The 24751-nt window shown below is 35.8% G+C and overlaps 3 protein-coding genes across 3 annotated transcripts; all 3 read left to right on the top strand.

The window, feature by feature from the left end:
* The first annotated feature begins 2607 nt into the window (after window positions 1-2607).
* Window positions 2608-5669, top strand: LOC131618045 (uncharacterized). Its single transcript, XM_058889313.1, has 9 exons — window positions 2608-2708; window positions 2892-2947; window positions 3079-3157; window positions 3708-3761; window positions 3848-3939; window positions 4018-4131; window positions 4906-4973; window positions 5050-5161; window positions 5278-5669. The coding sequence occupies exons 2-9, from the start codon at window positions 2894-2896 to the stop codon at window positions 5371-5373; spliced, it is 669 nt and encodes a 222-aa protein (XP_058745296.1). The 5' UTR covers window positions 2608-2708; window positions 2892-2893; the 3' UTR covers window positions 5374-5669.
* A 2583-nt stretch (window positions 5670-8252) lies between these two features.
* On the top strand, window positions 8253-15381 carry LOC131616179 (3-hydroxyisobutyryl-CoA hydrolase 1-like). The gene is made up of 14 exons (XM_058887442.1): window positions 8253-8405; window positions 8536-8616; window positions 10059-10127; window positions 10366-10429; window positions 11399-11478; window positions 11579-11662; window positions 12626-12710; window positions 13127-13212; window positions 13850-13971; window positions 14110-14170; window positions 14251-14349; window positions 14484-14585; window positions 14668-14709; window positions 14804-15381. Exons 1-14 carry the CDS (start codon window positions 8373-8375, stop codon window positions 14942-14944), a joined length of 1149 nt encoding a protein of 382 aa, XP_058743425.1. The 5' UTR covers window positions 8253-8372; the 3' UTR covers window positions 14945-15381.
* Window positions 15382-22624: 7243 nt separating this feature from the next.
* Window positions 22625-24715, top strand: LOC131616181 (non-specific phospholipase C4-like). Its single transcript, XM_058887446.1, has 4 exons — window positions 22625-23434; window positions 23528-23937; window positions 24088-24258; window positions 24378-24715. Exons 1-4 carry the CDS (start codon window positions 22782-22784, stop codon window positions 24713-24715), a joined length of 1572 nt encoding a protein of 523 aa, XP_058743429.1. The 5' UTR covers window positions 22625-22781.
* Window positions 24716-24751: the final 36 nt, after the last annotated feature.

Raw genomic sequence — 24751 nt, forward strand, 5'->3', positions numbered from 1 at the left:
TAGAAAGTAATGCATATGATGTAGGGAACACCTTTGCAATCGAATTCATCAATGCGGTATTATGATCAGTTACATTGACATTTGGCATTTTTTTCTTAGTTCTTGAACGTATTCTTGCACATTTCGAAAAGCCCATGTAGCATTGTTCTCTATTTCGCTTTTCAAAAATGCAAAATCCACTAAAAAAATTATCTCCGTCAAAATAACACAGATAATTTCCATTAGTGGAAGTCTATACTTGTTTGTTTTGTATGTTGAATCAATTATAAGCACAATGGGAAATATGTTGAAAATCTTGATAGAATCAAGATGAGTCCAAAAAATATCTCAAACTATGACTTCATTCTTAAACACTTTTTACCTAGAAATATAGTCTTCATTATCCAAAAGCTTAAGCAGTTGTTACATTTCAGTTCTTGGTCCTCTCGTCGCCTTGTTGTTTACGACACAAACATTGTATATTTTCTTGATATTGGATACATTTTTAGGTCTTTCAGTTTCAATGTTTCAAGTATGTTTTTTAGCGACACCATATTCAACATCATGTCATAAACAAGTTCTTTATCCTCAAGATTAAGTCTACAAACAATGAGATAAATGACTAACTTGTAACAAAAGTAATGATTATGTATACCAGATACCACATTAAATTTCCATGTATTATTTGTCTTACGATATCCACGAACCTTAAAAGAACAATCACACATTCTCAAACCGATGTCATTTCGTTTCAACTTTCAAATAGGTTGTTGGTACGTGTCACTTGTTTCACATCTCATTTATACAAATGCATGTCTTCTATCATAACCATTACCAGACCTCCCAATTACAACATCAAACCCAAATTTAGCGGCTGTCGTACATATCCATTAGAACATATGTTAACGCTCAACAAAATCTTCTTTAGTTATAAATTGTTCATGAAAATTTACCTCAATAGAAACCGGTTTAACATCCACCACAACATCAACCGATTTAATATGGTTTTCGACATCACCCAACTTAACATCCTCATCTACTTCATCCAGTTTAACATACACAATATCTTTAAAGAAAGTATTAGGGTGCACCATATCTACAACCAATCATAAAAAGAATAATAAATAAAAAATTCAAACTCAACCATGATAATATTCGAAGATAAATATTTGAAACATATCCAACCTAAACAGGAGATGGATCTCCCGACTCAACGCTCTTTTTCCATAACATAAACCAGATTAATGCAAGCAATGTGGAAGGAAAAATTTGTTCCTTACCTAAAATTAGGGGTGCTCGCGGTGCGTTTTGGGCGGTTTTGACGAAAAAAATCATCCGAACCGCAAGAGAAAAAATAGTGCGGTTTGGTTTGGTTCGGTTGGCTTTTAAAAAAATCCGAACCAAACCAAACCAAACTAATGCGGTTTGGTTCGGTGCGGTTGGTTCGGTTTTTTACAAATATTTTATTGAGCCATATATACACATATAGATGATAACATAATTTTGTATTTATACATTCATACACTATCAAATAACAACAAAACTCATCATATTTTGACAAAAATTTTCCATTTAATATGTAAAAATTAAATTAGACAAAAGTGGAATATTACACATAAAATAATAGCATAAAACAATATAAAAATTATTATAACGAAACAAAAAAATAGAAGAGACGAAAGATTAGTGAAAGTGAAAAAGAAAAAAAGTGTTGAGAGATTAGAGAAGAAAATATGCGATAAAAACGAAACTGAAATACGGAACATTTACATAAAAATGAGAAGGTGAAAAAGAATGAATATAAGAGAGTACAGATTATAGAAGAAGAGGGAAGATGTATGTGGCAAAGAAGATGCGATATTGTTATTAGAGATTTTAGAACATCAGGACTGAAATTATATGTGTAAAGATGATAAAATTGTTCGTAATCATAATGCTATTGTATAATAAGTTTAAGTTAGGGTTGGATGTGAGTTAGTAAAATTTAGGTTGTAACATAGTGCGGTTTGATTCGGTTTACAAAATACAAACTGCAAATCGAACCGAACCGTGTGGTTTTGTAAAAACTGACCCAAACTAATCCGAACCAAATGCGGTTTTTTGCGGTTTCGGTTTGGTTTGGTTTGGTTTGCGGTTTTCTATTGGGTTGGTTTTGTTTTGATCACCCCTACCTAAAATTGCAGCTTCTTTTGCTCCTTTTGATGGGATAAAACACGAAAAATGCTGATTTGACGTGCAAAAGTTATCCCTGAGAATGAATGCATTTTTTTTTAAAGGGATTTGGTAGAATGACGTGCTTTGACCATGAGAAGGATATGAAAGGTTGCTAATTTATTTATTTTTCCACTTGACATTTTCGGAGATGCATCTCTGGACATGTCATTAAGGGCGACTCAATCAACATAAAATACCATACAATAGTTATCCCTGACATGTCACGCGTGTATCTCCGAAATATGAGAAGAGTAAAATCGAGTTTTCAGTATGTTCACCCTCATGGCCTCATCCCATGAACCAGGAAAAGTATTGAAAAAAAAAAATCTAATAAATGACCACAAAATAAACCGGGCTAAAACTGTTAGTAAGGCCCACAATTGAACACGTTGTTGTTACTAGAAAACACAAAACCACACCCCCATTCTTTTTCTTCTTCTTTTTTTCCCCTTCTATCAATCGAATTTCATTCCCATTCTTAACAGTAGCTTCGTTATCGCATCCCACCGCTGCTGGTAATACTTTTTCTCCATTTCATTCTATCCATCTTCATTTCGTATCTTCTGTAATCAATCCAAAACTCCAACCATTTCGATTTACAAAATTATCGCTATGCATTTCAAATCTGATCCATTAGGGTTCCTTCTTAACATTGTCTCAATTGAAACTGAACGAAATTTCTTTGTTAATTTTTGCAGAAATGGCCGCGTTCTTAGCTCGGAAATCACTTCTCGCCCTTCGTACCCGCCAGATGGTAAGATTGGTATCTATTTCGTTTTTCTGTTCTCTTTTATTTGATTGTCAATTGTGATGTTGTTGATGATTTTCTAGGTTTAAGGTTAATAGCTTATTTTGAATATATATGGGGTTTTTGTTTGTTTATAGGCTGTTGCAGGTCAAGGGCTTCACAATTCCCAAAATTATGGCATGAGATTGAGCTCACACCTCTACTCTACCAAAATAGGTCTGTCTTTTCTACACCAAAACCTTTCTTGGTTTGGTTTTGTTTTACAATTATGATAATGGGGTAGGTTTGGATGTGTAGAAATTATATCTGAATATCACAAGTGTGCGAGTCGGTTTTGGATACTAACACCGACACACCTTTTATTCAGAAGCGTCGGTGCTACATAGGTTACTAATACTTACAAATATACACTATTTGCAAATTGCAACACTCTTCTCCTCAAGTTGGTGTAATGTTTAAAAACAAAACAAAAAACTCCCTAGGCTTTTAGTTGGTTGACCGGTAGAAAATGTGAGAAAAGTGTTTAGGTTCAAATACCACAATATGCTCCACCACAGCTCCCCAGCCCCAAGTCAGCTACCGATAGAAAGCATCTAATTATTTGGGTTAAGGGACGTCAAAGTCTCAAACATTTCAATAGCTTTATCATTTGTGACTGTTAATTGAGATATCACTTGATCTTTGTTTGCTTTTCTTATGCATGTGTTTTATTATGTATGCTTCTTTGATGTATATTTTTGTTTTTTTTTTTTTGCACAAACCGTAGAGGACGAGGAAAGGGAGAAACTTTCAAAGGAAATGTCAAAGGATTGGAGTGCTGGTATTTATTTAGGATCCTTTCATTTCAATTTGATTTTCCTGTTTTATATAATGTAACTAAATCACTGTGGATGCTTTGGATGCCAGTTTTTGAACGTAGCATCAACACCCTTTTTCTCACTGAGCTTGTTCGAGGTCTAATGCTGACGCTGAAGTACTTCTTTGATAAAAATGTTACGGTAAGTGTCATTTATAACTGTTTACTGGTCAAGAGTATTGCGGCTTATATTTAAGTGTGTATGACCTCTTTAATTCAGATCAATTATCCATTTGAGAAAGGCCCTTTGAGTCCACGTTTCCGTGGTGAGCATGCACTCAGACGATATCCAACAGGAGAAGAACGTTGCATTGCTTGCAAACTCTGTGAAGCGGTAAGGATTTAGTTGTTTATCAAGTATTTTCATTTTAACAATGATATTAGAGAGCATTCATGCTATCAAATGGCACAATATTTTCCTGTTGCTTCGATGTCTTTCATGCACCGATACTTATTGTATGTAGATGTTAACAAATGTAGCTTATAGTTGGTTAATGCAGAGACAAATAGATAGGTGTTCTTTGGTTGAACCAGATGTAGCATATAGCTTTGGTATGTTTATGAATCTGTGACATATCTTTGATTGAACTAGATGTTCTTGCAATCCCTAAGAATTAGAAATCTCTCTATCTGTATCTCAAATAAGGTTGTCAAACTCTCTCATTCTTGGAGGTTGTAATTGGTATATTTTCTTATACAATTATAATAGCAGTTTGTAGTAAAGAGTAGTAGGGACTAGGGATAAACAAAGCTACTAGGTGTGTGTCTCTGGATAACAATTTAGTTTCAAAATATAGGCTGTGAGTGTGAGCCCGTGTAAGTAATAGTAGGGACTGGGGATAAACAAAGCTACTAGGTGTTGTCTCTGCCTCTCTAGATAACAATTTAGTCTCAAAGTATAGGCTGCGAGCCCATTTATCTGCAGAAATATCGAAATCTAGTTAATATAAGTGATGTCAATTTTATATTCAAACTCTCAATTTACCGAAATTACCCTTTCCATGGTTTATATCCTCTTCTCCATTATTACTTTGATTCTCACCCTCTTTTCAGTAGAATCAGCTTCTGAATCATTATTATTTTGTCCAAATAATTTTTTTTTAATCAGATATGTCCTGCACAAGCAATAACAATTGAGGCTGAGGAGCGTGAAGATGGCAGCCGCAGGACAACTCGGTGAGTTACCTACCTTGTGTGCCTTCCTTTCTCCCACGCATTCCTCAATTTTGCTCAAATTTATCAAATCTTTCAGGTATGATATTGACATGACCAAGTGCATCTATTGTGGATTTTGTCAAGAGGCATGCCCAGTTGACGCCATTGTTGAAGGGCCAAACTTTGAATTTTCTACAGAGACTCACGAGGTTCCTTATCTGTTCCTTTATATTGAACTATATGAGCATCTTTAGTAATTACCAGAATTGTTTCTCTTTTCTTTTCTTATTTGTTTATTACTGATTATATGTTTTAACTGTTAAAGGAGCTTCTATATGACAAAGAGAAGCTGCTTGAAAATGGGGATAGATGGGAAACGGAAATTGCAGAGAACCTGAGATCTGAAAGCCTTTATCGTTGATAATCCTGTTTGATCTATGACTGCTGCTTATTCTGTCTTATTACGCACTGATAAATAAAATGATCAGTGAAATGGTCCTTAAGATTTGTATGGACTAATGGTTGTTCGTCAATTTTTATTATTTTTGGTGGACATTTGTTCCATTTCCGGCACGTATGCAATTGTGATTTTTTCTCTCTTGAAATCTTGAACCAATGAGTAAATAATTGTAAGAATTCGACATATAAATTTGTTACTTGGTAATCTTGAACTATAGCCTGCATAATAGAAATATCTGGTTTTGATGATGACCCTAATATGTGCCTTTTGTAAATTCTTGCAATTGTGTGTGATAGCAGAAAGCCAATTTCCAAGTTATATGGTGTCAACAAGGAAGTTATTTTTCAAAATCTATTAGCTGAAGTGTGAGATTATTTGTTCTCTACACGATTTCAATCAATTTACAATTTTGTAATATATAGAAGTCAACATTCTACACGTGGTGTTCTTGTAGGAATTTTTTAGTGGTTTGGGTTGGGAACCCAAATGGGTTAGAAGGTTCATAGCTCAAATATCTGCTACTAACAGATATAAAAAGTGTAGTGTTATTTAGTACGAAATAATTTTAAAAAAATGCAAGAATGCACACGTCACTATTTAGTAGAAAATGTGTAGAGTCGCTGAAGCTGTGGCGGAGAAGAGCATTCGATGCGACAGAGCAAGAGATGTACCTGAAAAGTTAGCACTCTGACGCTTAAGTCAATATGTGAAGGATGGGATGATATTCAAATTGTGTTTGGAACTTATTATTTAGAATGATATCATCCCATATATGTACATAAGATGAATAATTGTCTGGCTATTTTTTCGGCATGGAATACAGGGAACTATATTGGATGCATTGGAGGTATAAATATCTTACTTCGAGGTCTTTGAGGGTTCAATGGTCAGTAGAATGTTCAAGAAGTATAATAAATACCTGATTTGAATCCAGAATGCTCTGATTTTTATGGTGGTCGGATCCATGAAGATGTTGCTAGATCGAGATAGATATGGTCGGCTCGAAACAGTTTCTATAATTGAAGGATGTGGAAAAAATATAGTATTTATAGTTCTTACAAGTGATCATTTAGACAGTGAAATTTTTGTACACCATGAAAATTATATAATCAAAATGTTAAAACATTTGTATAAAAACAAATCTTGTATGTTATAGTATATAGTAAAAGTGTTAAAACGTATCTATATGGACAAATGCTATTTTTTGTTCACTCGAATAGTTGTTAGATCATTGGATGTGAAGAAAGATTCTTTTAAACCTTGAGAAAAATACGAAGAATGCGACTTGGTCTTGAACTATCATATTCCAATGCGATTGGAGCACGATGTACCTTGCTAAGTATATATGTCTTCATATATCATGTGTTGTCAATCTATTAGAAGAATATAGTTCTTCACCTACACGAAAACATTGGAACGGAGTAAAAAATATACTTTGTTATCTTAGATGTACAATAGACACAAGCTTGTTTTATTCTAAAGTATCCAAATTCAAATTAATAGGTTATGCAGAAGAATGTTACTTGTCAAATCCTTATAATGGTAGATAACAAAATTGTTATTTGTTTACATGTGGAAGAACAACTATTTCGTGGAGATTTTTGATACAAACCATAATTACAACTTCATCTAATCATGAAGAAATTTGTAACACTACATGAGATAAGTTGAGAATAAGTTTGTTGAGATCTTTTATTCAACACACACAAAAGACTTGTGACTTGTATTCAAGAAAAATAAATACAACAACCATATATGAAGAAAATACATCGCTTAATTAAAAGATTATTACCACATGCATCGCTAAATTGAAAAATGATTATGTTAAAAGAGACCGAACAAAAGATATTTACCCAAAGTTCTTTTTCACTCGTGATCTTCAGAAAATGGTGATAGAAACATCCAACAAAATTCATTCAAGTGATAATCTTCTAGACCTTTTCTCAATATTACTCCCAAATAAAACTTTTAACCAACTAGTACGGAATATTGATCTTCATCATCGAAGAAATGATCATTTAGCTGAGAGGAGAAATGATCATTTAGCTGAGAGGAGAAATGAATTTTATCTTAAAATGATATTGTATTCTTTTTTCTTCACTAGATTTTTTTCCACTATTAAAAGATTTTAACGAAACATTCTAAACAAACATCTAAGGAAACTGTTATGAATAACGGACGATTGTCTCTTCACAATTTCCTTCCTTATTTGTATCGACTAGAAACAAGACTATTCTCTCATAAATAATGTTATACTCTTTTTCCTTACTAAAATTTTTTCCACAATTTTTTTATAATAAAATTTTTAGGAGGCATATTTTTTATAGACATTCAATGGAGAATGTTATAAATGACATGCTTATAAATGTTTATCAATGAGAGGATTTCATATTAATTTTATATTTATTATATAAATATTGAGTCATATTATATTAGAAATGAACACTTAGAATTTGAATAATACAATATAGTGAATGTACTTTTTTTTTCTTTCTCTTTTATCTCTTGAATAATACAATATAGTGAATATACTTTTTTCCCTTCTCTTTTCTCTCTTGAATAATACAATACACTTTCTTATTTTGTTTAGTTTCAAAACATATATTTAATTATTTTTTTGATTTTTTATCAAACCATGTCAAATAATTTTAGTGTTTGAATCTAACAAATAATGTATAAGTTACAAAATCTCATTCTACTTTAGTTTTTAACATGCTTATTAACTACCTTTGATATGATTTTTTGATATTAATCTCAATTAATTTTTATCATCATGTTAATATAAAAATATATTACTAATAAATAGTTATAGTGAAAATAATATTTCTACTAAGTTTTGTTGCTTACAATTTATAGTAATTCGGTGTATTTAAAGCAATTTTTTTGGAAAATCCCTCATTTTTGGTTCTCTCAGTCTTAAGTCCTCCTCACGTGAACATCCTCCAACGGAACAACCGGCCATGGCTTCCCCGGCCAAACTCGATGAAGATCAGGTTTTCTCTACTTTCAATTTTCCGTTTTTATACTACAATTCTCTATTTATCCTTTTTTTTTTCTGCTTCAAATTTCAATCCGTTTTTACTCATCCGAATATTTTTCAATTTGAATCGTTTTCTGTCTCAGGTTCTGGTGGGACGTAAATCATCTGCCAGAGTTTTGACATTGAACAGGCCAAAACAATTAAATGCTCTCTCTTATTATATGGTACTGTTTCCAAATTCTTGTTTTTTTTCTAGTTTTGTTCAATTGTTTTATTTTACTTTTGGAGGAGGTTAATTTCATTCTAGAAGGGTAGAATTTGATTTTGATATGTTTTTGTTGCTCTCCGAGTGTAAAATTGATTCTAATTGAAGCTAGAATTTAGAACTTTTTCCGGTTACATCATTTGGTTTGTTTTAGTGTTTTTTTTTTTTTTTTGTGATTTGTCAAAGCCCTTATACCGAACGTCGTCATATCCTGAGCAGCAAAGGCAGCTGCAACTCCACCTGGAACATCGCTCTAGTGTACCTGTTCCTAACTGGTCTGATCAGCATTTTAATGTCAGTGAAACCGCTTGTTTAAGTCACAGCCCAATTTTTCATATTCTTTAAACACATATGATTGGGTTTTTATACTTTATTTATACCACTTGGAACATTTGTTAGTCATCAGGGACATATTTGGTCAATTACTAGGATTATCATAAGTCAATTAGTTAATACAAACCTTACAGATGAGATGTTAATTCTCTAAATCATAAATATAAAACTTCATCATTTCAAAAGGCATGCATTCAGCCATGCCGAACCGTATTTGTTGAGCCTCAATATCTTGTCATCCTTCTCACCTTTCAATGACTTTACGATTTTCTTTTTCCACAATTTGGCTACAACACGCGATTCTACTTAAAATCGGGATCGTTGGATGTGAGTGAGATCGTAAAATCTTAAGATTTTAAGATCTAGACCGAGATCTTGACAACCATGGTCTCTTCACCTACTGACTAAGCTGAAGCAACAGCCACATAGATTGTATCATCCTGTTCAGCAATCAGCAGCCTTAATGTCAGGTTTACAGCCCCATTTATTTAGTCGCCATCTTCCGCCTGGATTATCCATTGGTAGAAAATATTATCATGTGCTTATAAGTGGGGGAAATCCCCACCATACAAGCTGGTTTTGTAGGGTTGAGTTAGGCCCAACCACATTTCTTAACATGGTATCAGAGTCCGATTTAAGATCCGTTGGACCACCTGCTATCAGGTTTCCCTATCAGACCAATCACCATTTATTTCCACGCTCCAAATGTTCAGTCCTGGCCATGAGGATGTGTGTCAAGAGTCTCACATTAGACAAATATGACTTGAACATGTGCTTATAAGTGGGGGCAATCATCACCCTACAATCCGGTTTTGAAGGGCGAGTTAGGCCCAACTACATTTCTTACCAGTTTGTTTCCCAAATAATTACTGAAATGTCATTTTGTTGTCTGATTTTTAAATATTTGCACTGGAAATAACAGATAATTTGTCACACGTCAAATTACCCTAATTTCTTCCTCATACCTGTCTGAACTCTTTAAAAAAATTATTATACTGTTTGTGAAGTTCCAATTCCATTTCCCATTCTTACTTTTCTTGGTATTATTCTTCTGTTTTCCTGATTTAGGTATCTAAGCTATTGGAAATATTTCATGACGACGAGGGAAATCCTGATGTTAAATTGATTATCGTTAAGGTCATTTTCATTTACCGAGCACTTTTTTTTTATTTTGTTATTTCCTATATGGAAGAGAGAGAAAAGTGCTAGCAACTGGAATAAGAATGAATAAACTGCTAAATTAGTTCTTGACATTTTCTTGCAAGAGCACATTGGTGCCTGAAAGTAATCAATATGTCTGAAAGGAAGCCTGAATAAATTAAAGACTCAAACCTAAGAGAACCTCGATTTTCTAATTTTTGGCTACCTATATTAGGGAAATGGAAGGGCATTTTGTGCTGGTGGTGATGTTGCAGCCGTTGCTCGTGATGCAAAAGGAGGCATGTTCTCCTCTTATTACTTTTATCAGATAATGTTCATTGCATTGCTGTGAGCGCTGTATTTCATACTAGACTTCATTATCATTTCATATTATATTATATTCTTTTGTTGATTTTATTTTTCATTTATGAGCTGCTGTAAATTTGTAATCATCCCTCATTATAATTTCATTAAATTATTCGGCTACTAGGATTATTAGTAACCATGCATAGGGGATTATGTTGTAGGCAGGGCAAATTAGTTAGGTCTATAATGAAAAGGGCCGTGTTTGAAACTATTATCGTTAATTTTCAGTTTTTTCTCCATGTCTTTTCATTTCAAGTTGGTATTTTAGCTCGTGATATGGAAGACCTTGCTTTTACACAAACCTTAGGCTACCTTCATTGCAGCTGCGGCTCAACTACCTTTATTGTGCCTGACCTCAACACTCTGTTGATGGCTTGATGCCTTCATTGCATTTATATTAGTATCTAGACACCAAACCATTTATCACCCTCTACTGCTAGCAAAACTTCATCCGACAAGACAACCTTACTAAACGAACTGCTAGCCTCCATCTAACCAACAGATCCATCATGAGTTGCTGCCACACACATTCGAGTTTTGCTTGCATATCAGAGTAATGTGCCTCGTGGTAGCATGTGAATGCACACATTTCCTTTATTTATCTATCTAGCAATCCCATCTTTCTACCCTGGTGGCCTTTACTTCTGTTTTGATTGTCAGTTTCCATAGCCTCCACCTTGAGGTTGACTCCCCTTACAATGTATTTCGGATAAATTTATTTCTCTCTCCTTGTAGTACCCTCCAATTAGACAATTGTTACAATTCTAATTAAATTTGATATGAAACGTTAGTTGTTTCTATATTCCTTATGGGAGGAAAGGATATAAATTTGAATGCATGAATTTTCAAATGCAGTATTTAACTCAAATGAAAAACTAATTATTTGTTTTCCTATGGAATAGGTGATTGGAGGTTTGGTGCAAAGTTTTTTGACACTGAATATAAATTGAATTATTTGATGGCAACATATAGTAAGCCTCAGGTAACTTTTTATAGTTGTACAAACACTTGTTCTTTTTTGTATTTGCATTCATGGCTTTAGCACATCAAATTTCCTCACATCTGTTTCTAAACATCTTCAGGTTTCAATTCTTAACGGAATTGTCATGGGAGGTGGCTCTGGTGCTTCTATGCATGGAAGATTTCGGGTTGTTACAGAGAAAACCGTACGTTTTGTCGAGATCATTATCATGTAATTACTTTAGTATCTAGGTGCACTGAGTAGCCTAACCAAATCAAAGAATTATTGCTTCAGAGAAATTCTCTCTGCAAATTTATAATGCTGGCATATTTTCATTTCAGAACCCTAATCCATAAGTTGTACGGATCAATATCCATCCTAATTATAATAGGATTCTATTGCTAATTGCAAGGGATGTATCAAAGACTTTCAGCAATCCTCCTAAGCCGGTGCACATACATTATATGCATCAAGGTTGTTGCATATGCATGTTACCATTGGACCTCAAAGAGATTTAGTGAAGATGCTGACAATTAACTTGTTTGAAGTAGTCAACAATTTACTAAGCCTAGCCTGTCAAATCATCTTAACCTTAGGCAGCACAGTACCATTGGAGTTCTTATGCAGGTGTCTTGTTTGTATTTGCTGAAGTTATGAGTTTTAGATAATAAAAGGAGAATAATCAGATATATAATTATTGTGAGATATGACTGATAATGGTTTAATACTAATTTGATACAAAAGACTAAATGCTAATCCCCATTTATAGGGATACAAGATTCCTAATCCTTAATAAATAGGAAAATCAGGAAGCAAATCCTAATAATAACTAAATAATATAGAAACTAATCCTAAGATATAATTTAAAATACACTAGGATAAAAAAGCAATCCTAGGAGATAAACTAAGATACCCTAGCATACTATCAAATGTTCAAAGATATTTAATATCTATAAGTTCTAATAATATTATTTCTTTGGATTTTTCTTGTTCACTGTTGTTGGCACTTTGTTTTCTATCCAAAAAAGAAAACAGTGATATGAAAGAAAGGTTGGTTTGAAATGGCTTATACAGATATGCACGTCCCTATCTATTTAGCATCCAGATATTCATTGACTTAATTTTTATGTTTGTACTTCATGACCTATACTAGTGGGATCATTTGTAGGTCTTTGCAATGCCAGAAACAGCTTTGGGATTATTTCCTGATGTAGGCGCCGCATATTTCTTGTCTAGATTAGCTGGATTTTTTGGTATGAAAGTTGCATCTTAGATATCTATGAATTTAATATATCCTAAATGGTTTAGTTCATATTAAGATTATTCAAATTTTCAATCTTTTCATTGTTTTTGTCACTGATATCTCCTGTAATTTTTGGTGCATAGCTGATTTTGTCAGTCAATTAACATCTTCCACTTTACACACACATGTATGTGCACATTCAAAATACCAGGGGGCGGATTAGGGGAGATACTTAGATTCTTGAATTTTCATGATTGTTTACTTTCTCTTGGATGGTTGGATTATGTAAATCAAAATATCAAATACTGTTTAATTGAATATTTTTTATTATGATTCCAACATCTTTTCAGCATTTACAAACCTCTTATAAGAAAAGTACAATAACATTTCCGTCTCCTCATTCTTTCTTTTGGATACAAATTGCAGGTGAATATGTTGGTCTTACAGGTGCTAGGTTGGATGGTGCAGAATTGCTTGCTTGTGGTCTTGCAACACATTTTGTCCCTTCATCGGTATGCTACCTACTACTGAAGTTTTGGGCTCTTTCTTCTGATTTGCATTTTGGTAATAAATACCTAACTCTAGTCAACTTAAAAAATGTACGGGCTCCGACCATTGGAAAATATTGCAGTTTTTTGAAAGATAATGGTTTTCATGCTTGGGGTTTAGAAGTTTATCATGAAATATATATGGATAACTAGTCAGAAGTTAGAGTCGTCGTTGTTTAATTAGTTCCTAACAGTTACTGTTAGCAATAAAAAGAGAATAGTGGTTTGAGAAACTTCTTTCTTGCAATTTGAGCTGTTTTGAATGCTTAAGAGGTGTAACTGCATGCATTTTTAAGCCATTATTACCCTACCCTCCTTATTCTTTAAAATAGAAACAAACTCTATCCAATCTGAAACCTTTTCCAAGTTAGGTACATGGAGATTCATTTTAAACAAAGATGGCCTTATCCAAATTTAACTGCTTGGCTTACATCAGTACTTTTAATGGATATTCCTGTGGAACTTTATTATGCACAACTTTATAATGCTTAAACATTCTTTTTTAAGGACTAAAATACTTGCATGATGTTTAAATTTAAATTCCTTGATTTGGGGTTTCTAATCTGTGTCTGTTTGGTTGCCTTTTGCAATGAATGCACAGAAACTACCGTTATTGGAAGAATCATTATGCAAGGTGGAAACTAGTGATCCAGCTGTAGTATCTGCAATTATTGATAAGTACTCGGAGCAGGTTTCCTTAAAAGAGGATAGTGTTTATCACAGGTTGGTGTGTTTCTGGGAACTTGGAGCATGTCTGGTGTTTGTTTGTTTTCTTTATTGTTTTTAAATAGTTGGATCATATCACTCTAGTCTTAGTCACTTACCTTCTTTATATTCACTTTTTGTGGCCACTCATTGCAGGATGGATGTAATCAATAAGTGTTTCTCTAGAAAATCAATGGAAGAAATTTTATCTTCTCTTGTAAGTTATGTTTTGAGTTATTACGCCATTAAAAATATCTTTTGACATTTAGCAACCATAATATTATCATGCTAATTTAGGAGACCGAAGCTACGAGTAAGGCTGACAGTTGGATTTCTACAACCCTTGAAACTTTGAAGAAATCATCTCCAACAAGCCTTAAAGTCTTTCTTAGATTGGTAAGTGGCCAGAAATTATTAAATGTTAGATTTTCCGAAAGTATTAAAAATCTACCATCCTTCTCCAATCTCCAATTTTTCTTACCATTATTATAATGTCTGCTTCATAGTTTTTTTTTTTGACTTTTTTTCAGATTAGAGAAGTCAGGCTTCTAGGTGTTGGTGATTGCCTTGTTCGCGAGTATAGAATTGTTTGTCATATCCTACAAGGACGCCACAGCAAAGATTTCTTCGAGGTTTTTCAATGATTCATAAACATGTCTCTGTTTTAGATTATTTTGATTTCATGCCATACTCAATGGTTATGCCCAACTGCAGGGTTGTAGAGCTATACTAATAGACAAAGACAGGAAGCCAAAGGTGATGAGCCATAACTATAGACACAAATACTTAGTAATTAGTATATGTTGAAATTGTGTTTCTTTGATTCTCATGTTGATTGTGTCTTTATCAGTGGGAACCTTCCAAATTGGAGCTTCTTAGTGACAGCGATGTGGACAAATACTTCTCTAAGCTTGATGCCGAATGGTGGAAAGATTTGGAACTTCCCAAAAGGTTCAAAAACTTGCCTGCACATGCTATTTCCAAGCTTTAAGGCATCAGCAATCTCTCATCTATAAGCCCAAAAGTGTAGAAGCCAAGGAATCACAGCATTAAATGGATTCTTGAAGGTTGAGTATAGCATTGTGAATTGCCACCCTGCAATTTGATTATATATTTATCGATATCAAGAATAAATAGTCAGATTAAGTTAATTGATACCTAAGCAAACCATGATAATTGAATAATGAGAAAAATTATATATTGATATAGATTGAAGTGAAAATTAGTTGGATTTAATCAATGTTCCATTCATATATAGCAATGCTCATAAGATTATTACATATACAGCCAATCTTGTTGTCTTTTGGAGAAAATACATTCACTCTTGTGGTCCATGTGAGATATGTTGAGTACTTGAGTTGTTTCATGTATTATAATCGCTTAACATTAGTTTGTGACATGCATTATTTATAAATATGTTTTATAGTATTCACATTGTCATAAATTTTTTCATCCAAAAGAATATTTCTTTGAACATTGATATAACTTCTCACTTTATGAACAATTTTGTTTTCTTTTTGTGCTTTAGAAATTCTGCATAAGGACGACCATCTTTTTTTTTGTCTTGACGATTGAACGACTTTTTGTACTCTTTATATATACATATATACACCACCTCTTTCAAATTCTAATACAACCAATTGTTTCCTTCTATTGGCCTCAAATATCTAAATTTGTATAACAATAGAAAATCATTCACTACTTCACCTCGACCTCATATCAAGATCATCTCCACAAGTAAATTTATTATCAATAGTGAAGTGTTAAATAAAATCAATAGACTCGATAAGTGTTTGTGCAATGCAAGATTTTAAATCATTAGAAGGAGCATGGGATCATCCGTACCTGAAATAGTACACCATTAACATGAAAAAATGTCTGATATTGTAAAAATGTTGTATGAATTGTAAAATTTGGATGAGCTTTTCAATTATCCGCTGGAGCCTCCCATTGCTAACACAAGAGAGCGCAAATGGATAAAAATACAAGCTAATTGAACATGAAAACATATTTCCATGAACTAAGCTCTTGAACAACATGAAGGAGGCAATTTAGAAAAGACCAACAACACCCATAACGACGACCTACCTAACTCAGTGTCATGGACGACAGAGGAGGAAACACATGATATTCACACGCAGACAAGGATGCAACTCATGTGAACGTGCGTGACAATGACTAAAGGTGATTTTCAGGGGACAAGTCGACTTGGAGGAGACTAGACTGGTGGTGACCACTTGTGAGAAAATTAGAGATGGCGATTGCTGGCTACCCGAGTCATGTATCTGGTAGATTTGGTGTGCATATATCCGTTGGTATGAATTTTTTTTTGGCCATCCCTGAATTTACCACTGTTTGGATTTGCTGCACTTGAGAAACCACATAGTTACATGCTGTGGTTAATTTCAATCAATGATTTGAGATTATTTATTTTAAATTCCAGTACATTAAATCAGTTGCACATCATCTCATCCATCAATTTTAAAAGCATGACTTAGATATTAAATTTCTTTAAAAAGTCACCTAAATAGAAAGAAAATTTGATAGGGTGAACATGATATAATAACATCATTGTGTACATGTTAAGGTTTTCTGATAGATATAACCCTAGATCTAGAAAAGCATTAAAAGACAATAAGATAAAATCAACTTTTCTTCTTCCCATAAAGTGGCTGCATACAATGTTTAAATAGTAGGGTTTGTTCTACTATATGGGCCATGGGCCGAAATAACAAATAACATAAAGTAACAACTTGATTAAAAATACTAAATGGACCTCCCCCCATGTGTTATACGAAATCTCTTAGCCAAACAGCCCTCTTTTTAATTCTGTTGGGTCTCTTCTTATCATTACTCCCGGGCCCAATAAGAACCTTGTCCACAAGGTTCGTTGGACAATCCACAGAAGCGGTAGAAAAAGGAGTTGGGCTGTTGCCATTCGGGGGCCCACTAATTGGAACTTGCAAGTGGGAATTTGCTGTTGACAGGCTGGCTTTGTGGGAAGACAGACCCACGTGATGCTGTGGTAAAAGAGCCGTTGGAAGATAAGGTGAAATCTGCTTCCTTGATTCTGATTGGTTGTAATGGCCATGCTTATCACCTTGGGCAGTGAACATAGCTGTACTATGAGAAGCGTGCGAATCTTTCCAAAGTAAAGTACCCTTGCCTTTCTTTTGTTCATTAAGACAAGTTATCACCGTAACTCCCTCATTAACTCCACGCGGTGTACTCAAAGCATCAGAAAGTTCTCTCTCTTTGTCAACTCGTTTCCGATCCTTCTCTGTCCCTTGTTCTTCCAAACTTTTCTCTCCTCTTGGCTGGACCATCCACTCAGTTCCGCTCTTGGCTTGTGAAGTGTCACCCGGATGCGATGAAGGTAACGACTGTGTGCTCTCTAACCCCATTTTGTTAGTCTCATCTCCTTCTTGTAATGACTCTGTCTTGTGTTCCTTCTCTGTTTGCAGATCTTGGCCCAAATCAAACTCGAAGAGGTCCGGCAATGGAGGTTGTTGAAACTCGGTTGGAGGATGGCGTCCGTGGTATGCCTTCAGCAGCGATACATGAACTATGGGGTGGATGCGAGATGAGGATGGTAGATCCAAGAGGTAATTGACGGTTCCCGTTCGTTTGATGATGCGAAAGGGGCCGAAGAATCTTTTGGCGAGTTTCTGAGATTCTCGACGCTGAACCGTACTCTGTCTGTATGGTTGGAGTTTCAAAAGGACCCAGTCGCCTTCCACAAAGGTAACATGCCGTCGTTTCACATTCGCTTGTTTCTCCATAGCGACTCTGCTTTTCTTCAAGTGCAGCTTTAATTCACTCAAGATCTGTTGTTGTTGTTGTAGTGTTGCAGCGAGTGTTACATCTGAAATCGAGTTGTGCACATAGTCTAAGATGTTTGGGGGGTCACGACCATAGAGAGCTTTGAATGGCGCCATCTGGATTGCTGAGTGAAAAGATGTGTTATACCAGTATTCTACTAAGTGGAGAAACTTATGCCAGGTGCGAGGATGATCTCCGGAAAAACAGCGTAAGTAAGTTTCTACTGAACGATTTACTACTTCTGTTTGGCCATCGGTTTCTGGATGATAAGAAGTGCTGTATTGCAGGTGTGTACCTTGATTTTTAAAGAACTCTTTCCAAAATTTGCTCAAGAACAAGGGATCCCGGTCAAACACTATTGTTTTAGGACTTCCGTGAAGTCAGGCTTCTCTCTACTGTGAAACGGTTGGCCAAATCTTTTGCGGAGAAATGGGTGGGAAGCGGAATGAAGTGCACATATTTAGTCAGTCTATCACAAATCACCCAAATGGCCGTGTGACCGTAAGAGCTAGGTAAGTGTGTAATAAAATCCATTGTTATTTCTTCCCAGACTTGTTTCGGAATCGGTAGAGGTTGCAGCAAGCCTTTCTTTTTCTGTGTATCATATTTATTATGCTGGCATATGGAACACTGTTTAACCATGTTTTTCACTTCGAGGTACACTCCTGGCCAACAAAAAGAAGACCGTAATCTGGCTAAGGTAGACTTGACGCCGGAATGACCTGCTGTTGGTGTCTGATGAAACTCTTGTACAACCTGTTGGCGCAAATCCGCAATTTCTGGTATGAAGAGTCGGTTCTTGTAGTACAATAAGCCATGGTTCACACTGTAATCGTTGTTGTTCTTTTGATTTGCTAACTGAGTTAAGTTTTGACCCACTGTGTCATGTTTGTAAAACATTTTCAAGGTCTGCAGTAAGTCTGGAAGCGGGGAGGAGATGACTAACAGGGTTGCTTTTGTCGGTTCAAACTTTCTACTTAACGCATCTGCAACAAGATTCGACTTTCCAGGTTTGTATGAAATCTCGAAATCAAACCCTTGTAACTTTGCTGTCCACCTTTCTTGTTCTGGAGTTTGAATGCGTTGTAGTAACAGATTTCTGAGACTTTTTTGATCTGTATATATATGAAATCGTTGACCAATGAGATACTGACGCCATTTCTTGACAGATTCTGTGATGGCGAACATTTCCCTAACATACACCGAAGAAGCTTGCATCCGTGGACACATCTTTTTACTGAAGAAAGCAATGGGATGACCTGCTTGGGAAAGAACCGCACCAATGGCCACACCGGAAGCATCTGTTTCAATTGTAAATTCTTTTGTAAAATTTGGTAAAGCGAGTACCGGCATGTCGGTCATTTTCGCTTTCAATTCTGTAAAGGCCTTAGCTGCCTCTGTACTCCAGATAAAAGTAGTGGAACGCAACAAATCGGTGAGGGGAGCGGCGAGAGTGGCGTAACCTTTCACAAATCTGCGATAAAAACCGGTAAGGCCTAAGAAACCTCGGAGCGTCGTGAGAGAACGTGGTGCTGGCCAATCCAATATGGCCTTCACCTTTTCAGAATCAGGTGTGACTCCTCCTTTTGAAATAATGTGTCCCAAATACTCAATCTGACTTGCTGCAAAAACACATTTAGATAGCTTCACAAAAAATGCCTGTTTTGTTAATAACTCAAAAACAACCTGCAAATGTGTTAGGTGATCCTCAAAATTAGAGCTGTAAATTAAAATATCATCAAAGAAAACAAGTACGAATTTTCTTAGGAAGGGTCGAAGTAAGTCGTTCATAGCTGATTGAAAGGTAGATGGCCCATTAGTGAGGCCAAAGGGCATTACAAGGAATTCGTAATGCCCATCAAAAGTCCGAAAAGCTGTTTTATACGTGTCTTCTGATGCTAGTCTGATCTGATGGTATCCTGAACACAAGTCTATCTTGGAAAAAATGGTAGCTGAACCAAGTTCGTCTAATAGCTCATCAATAGTGGGTATGGGGAATCTGTCTTTTACTGTGACAGCATTCAATGCTCTATAATCAACACAAAATCTCCAAGTCCCATCTTTCTTTTTCACTAATAAAACAGGGGATGAGAAAGGGCTAGTGCTAGGTCTGATTGTTCCATCTTGGAGCATTTCTTGTATCATTTTTGTCATGGCTTCTTTTTTTGAATGTGGGTAACGGTAAGGTTTCACATTGATAGGTGGTGTATTTGGTAAAAGGGTGATATGATGGTCATGCTGTCTAGATGGGTGTAGGCCTTTTGGTTGTTGGAAAATAGATTGAAATGTAGTCAAAAGTTTGGTAAGTGGGGCTGGTAAGAGGGTCTGGTCAATGGGGGTGGAAGCTGTGGGGGTAGGAGCTTGAGAAGTTTTTTGGATGGGTTCCATGAGTAATAAGTGGAAAGAGGCAATGGCATCGGTGTGAATAAGTTGACGGAGTTGGTGGAAAGATGTATTTATGGGAGTTGAGCTGGGGTCGCCGGTGAGGGTTAGGGGGGGTGTTTTGATGTTGAAAGGTGAGGGAGGGAATAGAAAAGTCTGCCTGAATTGGTCCAAGGGTTCTAAGCCAAGCCATTCCTAAAACAATGTCAGCACCCTCAATAGGTAGTAAATAGAAAGGAAGGGTGAAGGGTTTATTCTGAAGTAGGATTTGAACATTGCTGCAAATTCCCTCACATTGGAGATGAGATCCGTTCCCAACCATAACAGAAAATTGGTTGATTGGGGTGGTGGGTAAGTTTAGGTGGTGAGCAATTCGAGGCTGCATAATGTTGTGAGTACTACCCGTGTCAACCAAAACCATTACGGATAAGCCATGGATTTTTCCTTTGAATTTTAAAGTTTGAGGGTGGTAGTGACCTGTTAACGCTTGAGGGGATAGTTGGAAATAAGTATCATTAAATTCTGCCTCTATAGAAGGTTCTTCAACATTTATGCTTTCTGGTTCAGCAATCACCCCCTCCTCTTCAGCCAAGAGTATGAAAAATCTGTTTGTGGAACATTTGTGTCCTGTGATGAATTTCTCATCACAATTAAAACAAAGGCCTTGGGCTCGTCGCTCTTGAAGTTGGGCTTGAGTAAGTTTGCGGATAGGAAATTTGGGCTGTTGTGGGTTGGGGTTTTTTTGAAAGGTATTATTGGGCTGGGCCGAAAATGGTTGTGGTTTGAAATTCTGGGTGGATGGGGGTGTAGGAATTGGTTTTTGGAAAGTTGCTGAGAAAGGTTTGATGAACTTTTGTTTGGATTCCTTGAGTTTAGACTCAATTAATTTTGCAAGTCCAATGGCTTGGGAAATAGATGTGGGTTTTAGGATGGCTAGTTCATGCTGAATGTCTAAATGCAGGCCTGAAATAAAACAATTTAGAATTGCCAAAGGTGGCAGACCCACTACTTGGTTTCCAAGCTGTTCGAATTTCGTTTGGTACTCCATAACAGACCCTGTTTGCTTTAATTTAAATAATTCAGCTTGATGATTTTCAAAAGTAGACGGCCCAAAACGTAATTCTAAAGCCCTTGTGAAAGAGGCCCAATCTGTTAACAAGTGATTATGATGCATCCATTTAAACCAACCTAATGCATCACCCTTCATATAAAAAGAAATCAGAGATAAACGATTTTCTGGTGGAAGATTATAAAAGCTAAAAAACTGATCAGCCTGAAATAACCATTCCAACGGGTTAGATCCATCAAATAATGGTAATTCAAGTTTGGGAGAGCGAAACGGGGGTAAGGGGGGTATATGGCCCAGCTGCTGATATGGGTCGGATTGATGCAGTGGTACAAATGCAGATTGGGGGGTGTATGGTGGATAAGGTATAAAAGGTGGAGGGGGGTGTACAGCGTGTGATTGGGGGTGTATAGAAAGTGTGGGCTGAGTGGGTGCGAATGTATGGGCTGGGGGTGGGCGGAAATTTGAGTGGTTTGGTGTGACAGTGTGGGTAATGGGTGATTGGGTGGGTGTGTTCACATGGGTTAAAGGAGGTGACCCAAAAGATAAGGAAGAAGGTTGTATACCTGATGTGCTGCCACCAGCATGTGCAGAATGTGTAGGGACAGCAGCTTGTAGATCTTTTTGAATGGAGATTTTCTGCAGAGCTGCCATAAGAGCTTGGTATTTTGAATCTTCCTCAATTTTGTCATTCTCTAACCTTGTATGAAGCTGACCCACTTGTTTGGAGATATCTTCATGAACTTGAGCAAATCTTACATCCATTTGCTCTTGTGTTTCAGCCATAGCATTGTTTAATTGTAATGAAGACATTTGTAAAGCTTCTTCTAAAATCTCTTTAGAAGAGGGGTTTGGGGGTTTTGGGGGAGCCATGGGAGGGATTGAGAAAGGAAAATGAAAGCACCAATGATAGATATGTGTTCAATAACCCTAGATCTAGAAAAGCATTAAAAGACAATAAGATAAAATCAACTTTTCTTCTTCCCATAAAGTGGCTGCATACAATGTTTAAATAGTAGGGTTTGTTCTACTATATGGGCCATGGGCCGAAATGACAAATAACATAAAGTAACAACTTGATTAAAAATACTAAATGGACCTCCCCCCATGTGTTATACGAAATCTCTTAGCCAAACAGCCCTCTTTTTAATTCTGTTGGGTCTCTTCTTATCATTTTCCAATTGCTAGCTTAAAAGCTACACTTCATCACGTTTCCACATGATTTTTTTCCCTTTCGTTTTTATTATTTCTTATCCATATTTTCTATTACGACAAGTATTTTTTGTTACTCAAACCATCACGACAAGTTAAAGAAACACAAACATTATAATATATTTTCATTATGAACCAAATTTTATACCAAGGATTCTATTTAGATACTTTTGAGTCTCTTTTTCACTTTTGATTCAATATAGTATATTCTTTATGCCTTTTTAGATTGCTTCCCCTACAATATAACTTCATCACATTATTTGAGTGCATGTAATGTATAAATGTGTCTCCCATTTGAGAATTATTAGCAAAATCTTCCCCAAAAAAGTAGAAAATTTTCAAGAAAATGACTTCAAATTCTAGCCCTACAAATAGCTACCCTATCAAAACGGTGGTCGTTTTGGTTCAAGAGAACCGTTCATTTGACCACATGTTGGGTTGGATGAGGTCCTTAAATCCAAAAATCAACGGTGTTACCGGTTCAGAGTCAAATCCAATTTCAACATCCGATCCTAACTCAAATCGGGTTCTATTTAATGACGGGTCCATCTATGTTGACCCAGATCCAGGTCACTCGATCCAAGATATTTACGAGCAAATTTTTGGAGAACCATGGAGCGAAGCCTCAATAGCAAAGAAATTGCCGCCAATGATGGAGGGCTTTGTTCAAAATGCGACGAGACAAGAGAAACCAAAAGAGGCAACGACAGTGACAATGACAGAGGCAGTTATAAATGGGTTTAAACCGGATTTAATTCCAGTTTACAAAGAGTTAGTTAAAGAGTTTGCAATTTGCGACCGTTGGTTTGCTTCGGTTCCTGCATCGACCCAACCCAACCGGCTCTTTGTGCATTCTGCCACCTCACACGGGTTAACTAGCAATGACTCTTATAAGCTAATTGGAGGGCTACCTCAAAAGACAATATTTGATTCTTTGGATGAAAATGGGTTCAGTTTTGGGATCTATTATCAACAACCACCATCCACACTTTTCTACAGGTTCGTTCATTTCATCGTTTAGGTACCTTACCATACAAGTTTCCTTATTTTGCTTGCGTATGGTTACAATTGGTGTCTTCTAATTATTTCCAGGAACCTTAGGCAGCTGAAATACATAGATAACTTTCATGAATACGGATTAACATTCAAGAAGCATTGTGAAGAAGGGAAATTACCAAACTACGTGGTGATAGAACAAAGATTTTTCGACTTGTTCTCAATACCTGCAAATGACGATCATCCATCTCATGATGTTGGAGAAGGACAAAAATTTGTAAAAGAAGTGTATGAAGCACTAAGAGGCAGTCCACAATGGAATGAAATGTTGTTTGTGATTACTTACGACGAACACGGAGGATTTTACGATCACGTGCCAACGCCAGTGGATGGAGTTCCTAGTCCAGATGACATTGTTGGTCCTGAGCCATTCAAGTTTAAGTTTGATAGGCTTGGTGTTAGGGTTCCAACCATCTTTATTTCTCCATGGATTGAGCCAGGAAAAGGTAAGAATGGGATGCATATGCATGCAAACTAAAACTAAGTTATTAACACTTCCTATAATTTAGAGTTTTCTTAACTTAGTGCATTATAGTTACACTCTCTTTAAGGAACTACTTACACCAATTAATCATAACATGGTTACTATTAAATAGTGTTGCATGAACCTTCTGGACCATTTCCAACATCACAATATGAGCATTCATCTATACCAGCAACTGCGAAGAAGATATTCAATCTCCCTAATTTTTTGACAAAGAGGGATGCATGGGCTGGAACATTCGAGAGCCTTTTAACTCTAACCAGTCCGCGAACTGATTGTCCAGGTAAAATATCTGTCTCTCAAGGATACGAAGTCAAACTCTTATACTCACACTTAACAAATATTTAATGTGTTGTTTTGATGAACTTTCAATGAATAAAATGTTATCTCATCCTTGTGCAGAAAAATTGTCCGACCCGATTAAACTACGAGAGACGGATGCTAAAGAACGAGCCAAGTTGAGTGAATTTCAGGAAGAATTGATACTGATGGCAGCAACTCTAAATGGAGATCATAGAAAGAGTATATACCCGGACAAGTTAGTCGAGAACATGTGTGTTTCTGACGCAGTTAAATATGTTGAGGATGCATTCAATACGTTCTTGAATGAGTGTGAGAAAGCAAAGAAAAATGGAGCTGATGGATCTGAAATTGTTGATTGTGCCAATTCTTGTAGCACACCACCCAATTCCGAAAATTTCTTTCACAAGATGTTGTCTTGTGTAACCTGTGATCGATGAATAATCAACTTGCACATGATTTACATTATGAAACAA

Source organism: Vicia villosa, linkage group LG7, assembly GCF_029867415.1.
Source record: "Vicia villosa cultivar HV-30 ecotype Madison, WI linkage group LG7, Vvil1.0, whole genome shotgun sequence".
In the NCBI taxonomy this organism is placed as follows: Eukaryota; Viridiplantae; Streptophyta; class Magnoliopsida; order Fabales; family Fabaceae; genus Vicia; species Vicia villosa.

Coding starts and splice junctions, on each gene's coding strand:
- LOC131618045 (XM_058889313.1), top strand. CDS start 2,894: ATGGCCGCGTTCTTAGCTCGGAAATCACTTCTCGCCCTTCGTACCCGC. Junction 2,948..3,078: donor CCCTTCGTACCCGCCAGATG/GTAAGATTGGTA, acceptor GTTTGTTTATAG/GCTGTTGCAGGTCAAGGGCT. Junction 3,762..3,847: donor GTCAAAGGATTGGAGTGCTG/GTATTTATTTAG, acceptor TTTGGATGCCAG/TTTTTGAACGTAGCATCAAC.
- LOC131616179 (XM_058887442.1), top strand. CDS start 8,373: ATGGCTTCCCCGGCCAAACTCGATGAAGATCAG. Junction 14,171..14,250: donor AAGAAATTTTATCTTCTCTT/GTAAGTTATGTT, acceptor ATGCTAATTTAG/GAGACCGAAGCTACGAGTAA. Junction 14,586..14,667: donor ACAGCAAAGATTTCTTCGAG/GTTTTTCAATGA, acceptor GCCCAACTGCAG/GGTTGTAGAGCTATACTAAT.
- LOC131616181 (XM_058887446.1), top strand. CDS start 22,782: ATGACTTCAAATTCTAGCCCTACAAATAGCTACCCTATCAAAACGGTG. Junction 23,435..23,527: donor CCATCCACACTTTTCTACAG/GTTCGTTCATTT, acceptor AATTATTTCCAG/GAACCTTAGGCAGCTGAAAT. Junction 23,938..24,087: donor ATGGATTGAGCCAGGAAAAG/GTAAGAATGGGA, acceptor ACTATTAAATAG/TGTTGCATGAACCTTCTGGA.